The sequence below is a fragment of the Tyto alba genome, unplaced genomic scaffold, assembly GCF_018691265.1.
Source record: "Tyto alba isolate M040663 unplaced genomic scaffold, T.alba_DEE_v4.0 Super-Scaffold_19, whole genome shotgun sequence".
In the NCBI taxonomy this organism is placed as follows: domain Eukaryota; kingdom Metazoa; phylum Chordata; class Aves; order Strigiformes; family Tytonidae; genus Tyto; species Tyto alba.
The window spans coordinates 5,255,918-5,269,656 of record NW_024881281.1 but is presented as its reverse complement, the minus strand read 5'-3'; the positions used below and the strand labels follow the sequence as shown (position 1 = coordinate 5,269,656).

Below are 13,739 nucleotides of genomic sequence, written 5' to 3'. Positions count from 1 at the left end.
AGAACCAATAATCTGTATAAAACTATTTTGATGTCCACTGGGGTTGTCTCGTTCTTTCTACAAGGGATGGAGGGCGGGGGGGTCTGGGGAGAGGCGCCGCCCAGCCGCTAGGGGGCGCTGCCCCGGGAGGCCCGCCCATCCCGCCGTGTGCAGACGCTCTGGTTCGCCCTTCTCGGCGGCGCGATCTCGCCGGGCCGCGGCTGACGTTGGACAACAAAGATGGCGGCGGGAAGCAGCAACTACTGGGAAGGCGAGTGGGGCCTGAGGGCGGTGGGGAAGGGTCGGGCTGCCCGCCACGGGGCTGTCCCGGGGCACAACCTGGACCCCGGCAGGGCAGGACCGCCGCCGAGTCCCCTCTCCACGCCTCTGGGGAGCCGGCGCCGCCCGCGCCCGGAGGCTGCGGTGGCCCCATCGGCCCCTCAGCCATGAGGCGTCGGTGCCCGGCGGAGCCCCGCGGGGAGGGGGGTGACACCCCGTGTCGGACTCTCCCGGTCGCGTGGGATAGGACCTGTGGGTGTTCAGACGTGTTCATCCTTCCTATCAGCGTGGGGTGCTCCCCCATCTGCGCCCCCCCCCCCCCCCCCCCCCCTTGCCAGTCCCCCCCTTTTCTGTAGGGGTCCCCACTCTGGGGCTTCCGAGCGGTCTGTGCCAGCTCTGCTCGAAAGCATCTCGTGAAAACGCGTCCCCCGAAGGCGTGGGGTCACCGTGCGGGTTTGTGACTTCTTCCCCTGCCCTGGGCCGCCCTGTGCAGATCTCAGGAAGCAGGCGAGGCAGCTGGAGAACGAGCTGGACCTGAAGCTGGTCTCCTTCAGCAAACTCTGCACCAGCTACAGCAGCACCCGAGACGGAAGGCGCGACAGGTATAGGTACTAGCCCATTTCTTTATGTTTTAAATGCTGTGTGTGGTACTTGGTTCATTTTTATAATTTGCTTCATGCTAGTCCCACCTGTGGCTTTTACGCTTAGCTGCTTAAGAAGCTCATTCCTGCACTTCTTGGGTGCTGTGGTGCTGGTCTTGATGCAATATTGAGTGATATTGGCATGTGAGTCAGAAAGGTGCGTGGGCTGCAGTGATGCATTGTGAGAGCGTATATGTCACTAGGAGAAGCTGAATTTAAACTTCAGTTTGTAACTGTGGGGTTGGTGTGCGAACTGATGATAAGGCTTTTTAATACTCACTACATCAGCGTATTTTCCACTTTTTCTTCTATTAAACCAGTAGGAGGTCTTCAGGGACTTTGGTATTAGGGGAATTTAGCCTTACACCTACCTCCCAGGTGGGTTGGTGCGGTGTTTGTAATCCCTGTCTTAATAGTAAGGGAACTGGAGCACTGAGCAGCTGTGAGTGGTTCAAGGTTGTATTTATCTGAACTAGATAAATACATAAATGTCTGTATATATATATATATGAATGAGTAGTTTCTGTTTGCTTTTGGCAGATTTGTGTTTGACTGAAGAATTAATGTGATAAAACTTTGCAAGTCTCTCTAGCTTATGGGCCAGAGCTGAGGTCTTCCCTGCAGTTCCACAGCACTAATTATCAACTTCTCTGTCCCTCTGTGCAACCTTTAAAAGATGCCATTCTTTGATTACTAACTGTGGGTCCCACCACTGTGTATCAGTTGTGAATGTGACTACTGTATGTATGTGTGCTGATATTTTTGTTTATTTATTTTGATGACTGAATCAATTTTGAAACTTTCCATTAATTTCTGATTCTGGAAGCCTGAGAACACCTCAAGAATAATCATGTTACTCTTGAATCACAGCCCTAGTCTCTTTCTTGTTTCTGGTTCTGTGCTGTTCCTTGTCATGTAATCTAATTGTTTTAATTATTGTCCTATGCAAAACTTACTTCTCTTACTGTAGTTACAGTAGATTACCAAAACAAGGAGTAGTCTCTTGAAAGGTGTTAGTTGTCATACTTCTGCAGATTGGCATATTGTGCTTCTGTTCTGTTGCTTAGATAGGATTTTTCATTGTGGTTTTAGTTTATCTTAAGAAGCATATAGGGAAGGTGTACTGTATGAAACTGTAATTGTGATAAATTTTGTGCTTTGCATTGCTCTGTAGAACTCTGACTGCTTAATAGGTCAGTGGGTTGTCCTAACACTGCTATTAAGGTGTAATTATGTAGCTGGTGTAACATGCTAATACTGCAGTGTTCCTTCCTGCTAATAAATAAATAAATCAAGCTTAAAAGTTGGGGAGAGAATGGCACTGGTGCTAGAGACATTCTGACTGTAGATGAGTGTTTGGTGTCAGGCATATCTCCAAGGAGAGGTTGTATTTTCCCCAGGTGATACTATGTCATTAGTTCAGATAAGAGTTAAAGGCCTGTATGATAAGAAAATGTAATTTTTCTGAGTTTAATTCATCTCTCTGGGAAACCTGGGTAGTGGAGCTTGCCAACACCTAACACTAGTGTTTCCTTATTACTTGCATTCATTGGAAGAGGATGTACTTTTCAATAACTGCTCCTCTTTTTCTTTAGCTCTGACACAACTCCTCTCTTAAATGGGTCAAGCCAGGACAGAATGTTTGAGACCATGGCTGTGGAGATTGAACAACTTTTGGGAAAGGTAATTCAAGTTATTGTGGTTTTACTTCAGCATCTATGAAATACTGCAGTACAGGTTTCTGTGATGAATGTTAGGAAATATTAGTGTGGCTGTTAGACAAGTGTTTCTGAAGGTATACATCTGTCCTTAGAGCTAGCTCCTTTAACTTGCGCATTGTAATTTTCTTACAAGAGTAAGCTATTTCATGTTTTTGTGTTTTGTTTTATTTTGGTTTTTTTTTTTTTCTTCCTCTAGCTTACTGGAATAAATGACAAAATGGCAGAATACACAAATAGTGCAGGAGTCCCTTCCCTGAATGCTGCACTGATGCATACGTTACAGCGCCACAGAGACATACTGCAGGTAATAGACACATGTCCTTCCCACTTCTATTTTGTTTCTTTGTTTCTTTGTTTGGAACAATTATTAGCAGTGTTGATATCACAGCATGCTTGAATGTCTTACAAGAAGATTTAAATGCCACCAATCCCATCTCACTTTTCTTCTCTCCAGACACCCCAATCAGTGAACTCTGAGTTTAAAAAAATAGCATTTTTTATGCTGTATTGGCGACTAGTACAAGACTAAGAGAGAACAGTAAAGCATGTCGTCTTGTGTAGGTGTCTTTACTATAGCAAAAGGGGAAAGGTACTGTAATGAGCTATGTTGTCTGTGTGGTCTGTCACATAGCAATATGAGGGGGAACATCACACTTATGACTCTAAAACCATCTAAACTGCTAAAGGGAGTTGAAGAAAATATGATGGCTAAAGCTACTAATTGGTGTTATAAATTAACCGTGTTTCAAACTGGTGATGTTTTCATGGCATAGTAATGTTAAAAATGCATGTTTTAGTGGCTGGTCGTATACAGTTTGATTGCTGTTTTGTATGTGTCCAATACATGCTGTAAAAAGCATAGTGTTGTAAAAGTCATATAATTTCTAAGAAAAATAGTGCTAAATGTTTACAGTAGTTTTAGTGGACACCAGTCACCAATTAAATTGTTTTTTGAGAAGTATTAGCTGCCTGAAATGTTTTCAAATGTAAAACAGCAACTTAAACATTAAAAAAAAAAAAAAGTTGTCTTCACTGTTCAGAAAAGACTTTTTTTTCATCTGGTGTAACTTAAAAAAATAAACGCAAGAACATATTCACCACACCAAATAAGCAGGTTTTACTAGGGCTTCTGATTCAACCAGTAATGGGAAATTCCAACACAAAGTGATAATTCATCAGAAAGGTGAAGATATATGAAACTGGGAGAAGGAATTACAGTAGATTTCCCTCTGTGACCTTAGCTGTAGCTATCAAAGGTTAGCAACTACTGTAAGAGCAGTGAGTTTTAAAAATACTTTGCATTAACTTCCAAGTATTTTTGATGTTAATTTTCTAAGTTGATTTTGCACTTTGTGTTACAGAACAATTAACATTTTAAAAGCTGTCTGGATCTTACTTGAGTGTATAGTGTTGTTAAATTGATCTTGGGATCCTAATTTTGGAATAACTGTTTTATTACAGGATTATACACACGAATTCCACAAAACCAAAGCAAACTTTTTGGCAATACGAGAAAGGGAGAATCTGTTGGGATCAGTACGAAAAGATATTGAGTAAGTTGTATTGTGTGTTGTAACAATGGCCTGGGACTGTCCTTGGAGAGGGAAGGGAGAAACCTTCCTGTAGGAGAATATTTGGCATAGCTTATTCATCTGTACTTTGAGTAAAGCAAAAAAAGTTACTTGAATTCAAAACTCGTACTAAGGTTGTGATAAGATTCTGTTTTGTTGTTGGGTTCTAGATCATATAAAAGCGGGTCTGGTGTGAATAACAGAAGAACAGAACTATTCCTGAAGGAACACGAACACCTTCGAAAGTAGGTGTTACTTGTTATTTACTTATGTTGGAGGTGCCTGACTTTTCTGGGGGATGAAACATTCTTAATTTCAAGTATGCATGAAAGCTTTGTCCTTTTGTAGATGCATACGTCCACAGTGAATGCCTTGCACTATGTATTCTGTGACAGTGCTGCTACTTAGGCAGCTGGATAAACTTTATTTCTCATGCTGACTGTGAAGTGCGTGTAATAGGTAGTAGTCATGGTAGTTTGTAGTGATTTTGACTTTAGGATCTTGTCAACTCTAAGTGACATCTATATGTTGTCTTCAGTGGGTTTTCGCAAGTCAGTTGTGACTCAGACTTCATGCTTGGCCTTTCTTAAGGAAGTAGATGCCTTTATAGCATATTAACTGGGATTAAGAAAAGGATTAAAAACCAAAAGTCCAAATGATTTAGCTGGTTTTCCCTTTCTACTTTGTCAGATTCAGACAGAGAAGCACCTTTTTTTCCTTTTGTCTCTACTGAATGTGTACAACAGGTGATGAAAGAGATTAGTTCCAAAGTTACCTGTGCATTTAAGCTACAGTCAATTTGCAAGTTTTTGTTGGCCAAGATAACAAGCAAAATAGAAGGCACTTTCTTTTTATTCTTGTTGCAGGGAGGGCCTTAGATTATGAGTAGCTGCTTTGTGTGTTCCCCATTCATAGCAGCATAACCTGAAGGAAGAGCGCTGGAAGGTTCATGTTCTGTAGCTAGGCAAGAAGCAGCACTGATCATGCCTGTGTTCTTGACTGTTGTTATGCTAAACCTCAGTCTTACACAAGAGGGCAGGCTTTCATTTTAAAAAATAAATAAATAAAAAATTACCTGTGGCTTTTTCAAATGTGCTGTCTTAATTTTAACTTAAACTTCTAGCCAGAACTGCACAAAAAGCCTTTTGATTGTGGATTGCCACCATTTCATCCCAATTTCCTTTAGTATCTTTAAAACTTAGAAATTAACTGATTTAAAGCTTGAATAATGACTCTTGTTAGGTTGAATTTATTATTAAACATACGTGATTAGGAAACATAAAGTTTTCAGGAAAAAAACCCCAATCTTAACATTTTGTAGGTGAATGTTACCTGAAATGTTGTACTTTGAAGAATCAATGTCAGTTAATCTGAGTAAACCTTTTTCTTTCTAGATGTTGTGTTTAAGGGGCTTTGTTTTGCTTTTTTTATTATTATTGTTGGAGGGGTGGTAAATACTTCTATACTTTTGGCATTCCGTTAAAGAAGGCTACAGATAAAATATTTCTGGAGTTGTAAAATATGCTTCTAAGAAACTGATGTTCCTCTGAGTGTGCTGTTTTGAAAAGTTTGAAATGGTGAAGAGAGGAAAACTTTAACCATTTTATAAACATTATCTGGCAGTTGTCTTCAGAATTTGAGCCTAGCATTTCTTGAGGCATTGATTACTTTGATCTCTTTAAACATGCTAAATGCTCCGGTATGTTTTTAGGCTAAAATACATGAAAAATAGAATTAAATAAAGCAGTTTCAGAAACAGTTAAACCATCTTCTAGGTGATTTTTTTTTTTTAAATGTCAGGACTTTGAAAAACTCCCACAACACTGAAAATAAGAAATAAGTGTGAAGTGGGGATCCCTAGGAAACGGCTAGAACTAATCATGGAATACTACTGCAAAGTGGAGATAACTGTAAGGTGTATAAAGAAATCTGGTACAGAAGCAGAAGACAACTGTGGCGAGAAATCAAAGCTTGCAAGATGTTCAGAACTTTTGAATTGTGAATCAGTAAGCTCAGAAAGAGATATTGGCAGAGGAAATATTAAAGAGTTTCAACATATTTGTCTTCTGAGAAAGCAGTTAATGACCTATTACTGCCAAAAATGTGTAAAAGCTAGCAAAAGGTCCCAAGAAATCACTAGGAGCTGGCAGATTACACCAAACATGCTCCTAAAATAAGCTGACAAGCTTTGTGTGAGTTTTAATGCTGAATATTTGCAGTGCAGTAAGATATGGTGCTAGACTAATTGATTGAACTACATTATGAATATATATACATTGTCACAAAGACACAGCAGTAAAATTCAAATGTATTTTTAGTGAAGTTGTGAAACCTATAAAAAGAGCTTGAAGAATGGAGATGGGAATGTAAACTTTGCAGGTATATTATTATATGCTGCAGAGTAATGAAATAATACCATAGGAATGATATATTTGTATCAGCTATTGGAGCGTTCACTTGGTCTTGAACCCTGCTTAACTTATTATATTAAGTAGTTTAACCTATTACATATTTATTCCATGATCTGATAATGGAGAATGTATGAGCTATTACCCCACTGCAAAGTACCAGACTTGTCTGTCAACCTTTTTCTATATGCATTACCATGTGAGACAGGGGAAGCAGAAACTTGAGTTTACTCTTGGCGGTGTTTTCAGTGAATGCTCTTTAAAAAGCATGCTGGCAGCCCTGGCTGGTATTGTTTGTAGTGGTATCTCACTTGGGAGTGAGAGGAGGAGAGCCGGAAAGTTCTTCTCTGGGAGGGACTTTGGAGAGAAGCTGGACCTCTCCTCTTTGGCCAAATCTGCCTTTTTATTTTCCTGTCACATTTTGAACATCATCTCTTCTGGAAGAAGAACGAAGGAGAATCTGCCTGTCTTAATTTTACATATGTTGGTAATTGTGAAAAAGGAGGGGAAATAAAATCTGTGAGTACAAAAATTTGATGAGTAAAAGGATCCAACGTATATTAAGCACCAAGGGAATTGCAACGGCTGAAGCACGGTGCAAACCCTTGCTCTGCCTGTAATACATAAACCTGCTGTCCATTAAGCTGTGAGGATGGTGCATCCATTTGGGTTCGCTTTCCCCGGGTGGGGCTGGCTGCTGTGTCAGCGCTGCTGGCACCGGGGTGTTGTGCACTTCCACGTCAGGATCGTGGAGCTGCCGGGGCAGCCCGCGGGCTGGGGGCTCTGCGCTGCTGCACCCCACTTCTGGAGACTTAGAGAAAGCACGTCACGTTCTTCTCTCTTTGACTGAAAGCTTCGCTGCTGGTTCAATTCACTTTATAAATTGGCTGATTTTGACTTTTATTGAGAAAGGAGATTTGTCTTGAAATTTTATTGACTGCGGCTAGCAGGCATGAAGTTTCTGAGTCACTCAGCTTCCTATATAACATCTAAACAGATAATTCAAGGCTAGTTTTACCTACCTCTGGATAGAAAAACAATATCTACATTTTTTTTTAATAAGAATTTTAACACCTATCCATTAAAATGAGGGTGGAAGACAGGTCTTGTTCAATATTGATTCTCTGTTAATATTTTTACCTAATATTTCAGATCTTTTGGCATGTCAGATGCATAAAGAAATGCCAAATCTAGTGAGGTCATGATTGCAGTTGGTTTTTGAATGCTTGTTGACTCGAGTCTGTGCCATTCAGTAAAGGTGTTTGTCTCATCTTTCCGGTTTGTATACTTTTGGCCAGGGAGGTAAACAAGTCATCCTTTTTCTTGTAATACTGTTTTCCATCTAAGGAAAACAATTTTGATTAATAGATCTAGCTTAGCATTTTAAAAACTGCTCTGAAAAGTGCTGCTTCAAAGGAAAGAATCCTGTCAAGTTAGTGTTTGCCCTGAGAAATTCTGCAGTTATCAATAAGTTTTAGTCTAAGTCAGCAAAGAAGGGACTAAGGTCTTTGATTAAATTTGCAATACTGTGTGTGCACACAAGTGAAAAATTCCCTTATGTTAGTGTGTGAATGTTATGGTATTGGGTGATACTGATGAATTTGTGTAAGAACTGGTGAAGGCTTCCAAGGTTTAGATAGAAATTACAGATTTTATTACCTGTGATGAATTCCTTGTAAAACTAGATAAAAACTAGACCACTTAGAGGTCACCAGCATTTGCTGTAGTAGATCTGTTCTGTCATTGTAGGGCCACTGTATGACTTGCTTTATTAGTCAGCTCCAGTGATCAAAAATTATTTATCCTTTTCCAAAGGAAGTGGCTGGTGGTAAAGCAGGTGCCTGTGCTGGTACAGATATCATTAGTTGTGTTTTTAATCGTTGTCAGATGACTGCATGTTTCTGGTGAGTGTTGCTTTGCTGGCTATCACTTTATCCAGTAAAAAAATTTTCAGCTTAGATAGAGTATCAGGTGTAAGTGATGCAGGTAGATGAGATCAACAGCTCAAAGTGTTTGGGCTAGCTAAGGACATAAAACACCCCTGTGTGTATTAAAAAGTTTAGCACTGGGAACAGAGGGGATAGGGGTACCAGAGTAGATGAGTGAGAAACTTTGAAGGAGAAAAAGAAGAGAGCAAACAAATCAGAGAAGGATGTGTTCTGCATGTGAAAGAGAAAAGAGAAATAAGATAAGTGAGCAAAAGAAATAACGGGAATCTGCAGCAGTTGCGTAACGGTGCTATTAATAATACATACCTGATTCATGGAGATGATTAGGATAAATTAATGTTTGTGCAGTACTTCATATATGTGAAGTAATCTGGAGTACTAAATATTTTTATTACTATTATTATTACTTTTTTTTTTTTTTTTTTCAGCAGAACTATTTAAAATTTCCTGTTGTTGTTTGGGCAGAAATGGCCACATTCAGTAGAGAATAATCACCCGGAAACTACTTTCAAACTTTGTTCATAATACAGTTCAGATCTTAATAGAGGGAGTGACTTGTTGCCTGGTTTTACTCTAAATGTTGACGTTGCTTACAAATTTTCACTTCAGTACTGATTTACATAGAGAAGTCAGCTTAATGAGATGCAGAGACACCTTACAGGGTTTTTGATTACAGGTGTGTTGATCTTTTGGGAAAAAGCTTCCAGTTTTCTATGTTAATTTAATTTCCTTTTCATTTGGTATCCTTGTTCTCTGCCCTGCATGCCCACATTTCCATTCACTGTGCTGTTGCTGCTCAGGTTCCTGTGGATTTCAGTGGACCTTCAGCATTGGATTAAAACCAGAAAACTGCTGTTGTCTCCCCTTCCATCCCCTCCTTCACCCCCAATCGCAGGGGAGGACACACAGATGCTTGGGCAGTAGCTGATCTGGCTTTTCATCACTGCATCCCCTTCATCTTCTCTTGGAGAGAAAGAGACTACAGGAAAAACAGCTAATTCGCTAATTCCTTTTTCCTTCCCAAGGTGGTTGGGGAAGCAGCAGGGAGGGAGGAGTGTGATGAGCTTCTTCCCTGGGTGCCTGCTGACTGCCAGCTCTGCAGCCTCAGAATTGCTGAGCTTCACTGTAGTCATGCCCAAGAAGGGTTTTGTTGTTTTTTTTATTTTAATTGCAATTCTTGCCTCTAAATTAAACTTCTTTTTTGTTCATGTCAAAGCAGAATGTGATGTTCTTGTTGCTCCATTCTCTTAATTTTAATACAGATTTAACTGAAGCAGCACTTGATAATGAATAATTTTCTCTGCTTTATAGCAGCAATGAAAAAACAAAACAGATTTGCTATGAAAGAACAATACACGCCATCCATGGCCTCGGTTTGGACTATTTGCCAAGAAGCACTGACTGTGGTGTAATTTGGCTGCAGCCTTGCTGTGCAGTAGTAAGGGAAGGCTGCAGCACTTTGTCTGTTGAACTGGAAGATACAGTGCAAGGAGAGATTGAGGAATCTGGGTTAAAGTGTTTCTGTGCTGGCCATTAATTGCAAGAGCTGTGGCAATGGTGTGTCACTGTTTTCCCTAACACCATTCACTTGTTTTCTTCGTTTCTAGAATAAAGAAGTTTGAGAAACTATTGCATTAAAAGTGTGTGCTAGTGCCTTGGCTAGCCAGTTGGGATGACTGGGGTCATTACCTTACCAACCGACTTACTGCTGAGTATCTGTAACATGGACTTTTTTGGCAGGGATATATGCTCCATCTGAGAGCAGCACAAATAAAATGGTTTTCAAGAAAGGTATTTGAACAAGGAGGATTTTTGGTATTGCAAAAGCTTATTTAAAGAGGCACAACAACTTACACTATAATCCTGTTTCAAAACACGGTTCTATTTTCTCGTTTTCGGTCTCCTATTGCTTCAGAGTTTTCTCAATTGCAGTTACGCATCGGTGATTCCTTCCTTTAGTCTTAACTCTGCATGGAATAGAGTGGGTTTTATTTCCAGGCCTGCTGGCAGAATCTCCCTCTTGAAGATTCATGGCAGAACAACACAAGGCCACTTCATAAGTGTCTGGCTTGGCTTCCGCTGTAACAGTCCCAGACTGAATATGAGGCATGAGCATATCATATACTTAACTGCAACACCAGACTGAGCACAACTTACCCATTTTCTTATTTTAATAGTAAATATTGCTCAACGAGGGAGACAGTTCATGTCTTCTGGAAGAAAAGAAACTTCACTGCTTATTATGTGACTGTAATTATATGACTGTATGAGCAAGTTATTGAAGTAGTTTAATGGGAATTTGGGGAAGTTCAAAGCTTGCAGGCAGTGAAGGAAGATGCTCTCCTGGGTATTGATATTATGTATAAATAACTTAATAAAAGAACGTGAAAATCAGCCAAGCATTTCAGGATTTAAAAGAGGTTTTCCCTCTAAAAATAGCTTGAGCTTCATTAGAGTAAAATCAACTAGTGCTTTTCATCTTCCTGTGCTGTATTTAGGACTTAAACGAGCCTACCCCAAAACACTAAACCAAAGATTATATTAATCTCAAAGGTTTATTTGCATGCTTAGTTGGATTGCTTTAAAAGATACTGTAATCAATAATTTCCCTGACATTGATGACTGTTGTGATATTTTTATACCTCAGTACATCTGAAGTGTATGATTTGAATAAAGGCAGGGGGTGGGACACATCAAACAAAAAACCCAGTGAACCCACCACACATATGGACAAAAACCTAGCTTGGGGACTTCCTTTGTAACTTCCAGTATGAAACTGAGTTATCCAGGTGACAAAAGATGTGGTCACACAGGTGTTGGCATTAAGAACCTTTAATTCTTTGTTTGCTTTTCATCTGTATGAAATGTGAAGGTTTATGCATGAACTTCCAGTACCCCTTGGGAAAGATGCTACAGTAACTATCCAAGGTCTTTATGAGTGTCTGCAGAAACTAAAGAACAAACCCTCACAGCACAGTGTGAAAGATTACTTGAATATTAACACCAAAAAAGGATGCTTGGGGCTAAAACTCAGCTCTGTTTTTTGGCTCTGGGCTTTACCTTAGAAACAACGTTATGCCCTTGATTTGGGGAGAGGGAGGGATATAAAACCACATTTCAAACTTCAGAGCTCTGTGTTTGCTTCTGAAGTTTCTTGCTCATTTCAGAAATAAACAAGTCAGTGATGCATGTTTTATTTGTTTTTAGCTTTCCTTTCAACACTGTTTCTTAACTAGGACAGCTTCCCCCCACACCCCCAAGGTCTGTATTGAAATTAGGACTTTGACAAGTACTGAAATCCTTCTTACATGAGTTGCTTCTGAAAAGTAGGTGCATCTTTTGAACAGAATCAACAACTGTGGAGTTTTATAGAATTTCTTTTGTGGAATCTGAGCGTCATTATTCTAATGTGGCATGTTGTGTTTTTTTGTCAGTGTGACTGTATACTTTATTATTCTTTAGGGCCAGAAATGCTTGCTCATTATTTGCTATTGGAACCTCCAGTAAAAACAAGCTGTTGAATTTCAGTTGATGTGTATGGATATGTTAAACAGTGATTATTTCACTTTTTCTCAAATACAGAGTGTATCTCTGGAAAGTTACCACATTACTATATAAACATCATTCTTGAGTTTATTTAATTTGAACCTCTGTAGTAATGCATCAGAACGAGGTTCTCATTGTTCTTGACTGCTGAATGGTAGGCTTTGCAGATACCTTAGTGTGGTGTTTTACCAGTGGTTTGATAAAAAGCATCAACTCTTGTCTGCTGAGGATACATACCTTCTGTCAGATCCATGATGGTAAGCAGAACTAGATCCAAATTCCCACTAAAGCATGTCTATTTTAGCCTGGTAATACAGTTTTGCTTAGAACCTTTCAAGGATCTTAGTTTTGTTGTCAAGTAAAAGATGCAGAGTGCTGTCCTCTCAACTGAGAGACTTATTTATGTTTAGTATAGTCGCACTTCTGGAAGAACGCATCTTGTTCAGTTTTAGAAAAAAAGACAAACCTAAGAACACAGTGAAATTGGGTCAGAAGAAAAATGTTGAGTTTTTCAGCCACTAATGAATTGCATCCTGAATTTGGATTGTAGATGGTTTAAATGTCATGTGGACTTTGACTTTTGAACCACAGATGTTCATTATATTGTATAGTTTACTATGCAGTTTTAAGAATCATTTTCAGAAACTTTACAGGCAGGTAGATAGCTGTAACATTAGGTACTCCCGCCAAGTCCTGGATGAAAGCCATACAGCCTTCTACATCTACTAAACAAGACCTCAAAACCACAGCAGGTGAAAATGCAGTTAGGAAGCAAAATGCATTTCTATCAATGTGTATTTTAGGGTTTCATACTAAACTAGAATCAGGTTGTCATCCTAGGGATAACTCTCTCTTCATTTCTGTGTTAGCTTCACTGGAAATTAAAAAGATATTAATTACAAAGTTGTTTATATGATGGGGCTTTTCTGGAAGACATTCTCCCTTGTGTTCTCTTTTCTTGGTTACTTAGGAGAGTGTGAGTAGTAGGACAATTTTTTTAGCTTTGTCTAGCTTTTGTCAAAAACCACTGAGCTAGAAAAGTGGCACAATCTTTTTTGTTACAATACAGATTATAAACAGCTTGTGTTTCTTGTAAGCTGTGCATCTATCTTGTCCGTGTGTGCCCAACAAATCAGTAATGACAGGTTATCTTGGTACAGCTCATTTTTCATCAAATCAGTGTTGGATATCAAGGGCTGTGTTGCTTGGTGTTGAGGGTTTTCCCCTTTAGTTAAAGGCGTGATCCAAATGATATGTTTTAAACCAGAGGAAGTAATGAAAACAGCATTCCTACTGAATGCTGGTTCTGCATGCAGCATGTAAAATTTGAGGAAATGCCGATATAGTCCATTAGTAAGTTACTGGAATTGTTCTGACAGTTGTGGTTACTGATAATGACTTACAGTAAGGCCTGCCCTTCTCAGTTCATTTAACTTTGTTCCTATGGGTAATATGGAGCAATTATATGGGAGGGTCAATCTATCCAGGAACTTTCACAACCATGCGTAGAGAGCCTCTAGAAACCTCATTATGTGGCTGTTGGTGCCATCCTGGCATTGGTTTTATGCTTACTAATAGGCAACCAGCTGCTGCACTTCATTTAGACGATAGGAGCTGTTTTCATTTTAAGTTTTTAACTGCATTC

At 39.6% G+C, this 13,739-nt stretch overlaps 1 protein-coding gene across 4 annotated transcripts in view; it reads left to right on the top strand.

Moving 5' to 3' along the window:
- Window positions 1-171: 171 nt before the first annotated feature.
- The window catches only part of GOSR1 (golgi SNAP receptor complex member 1), a 32,145-nt gene continuing 18,577 nt past the window's right edge, over window positions 172-13,739 (top strand). For 2 of the 4 annotated variants that reach the window (XM_033004828.2, XM_033004827.1), the window contains exons 1-6: window positions 172-250; window positions 752-860; window positions 2,495-2,582; window positions 2,817-2,924; window positions 4,082-4,173; window positions 4,362-4,436. In XM_033004828.2, the coding sequence (XP_032860719.1) occupies window positions 220-250; window positions 752-860; window positions 2,495-2,582; window positions 2,817-2,924; window positions 4,082-4,173; window positions 4,362-4,436 (503 nt within the window). In that variant the 5' untranslated portion in view covers window positions 172-219. Of the gene's footprint in view, window positions 251-751; window positions 867-2,494; window positions 2,583-2,816; window positions 2,925-4,081; window positions 4,174-4,361; window positions 4,437-13,739 lie in introns of all 4 variants that reach the window. The other 2 variants (XM_033004826.2, XM_033004824.1) reach the window with 1 other exon arrangement.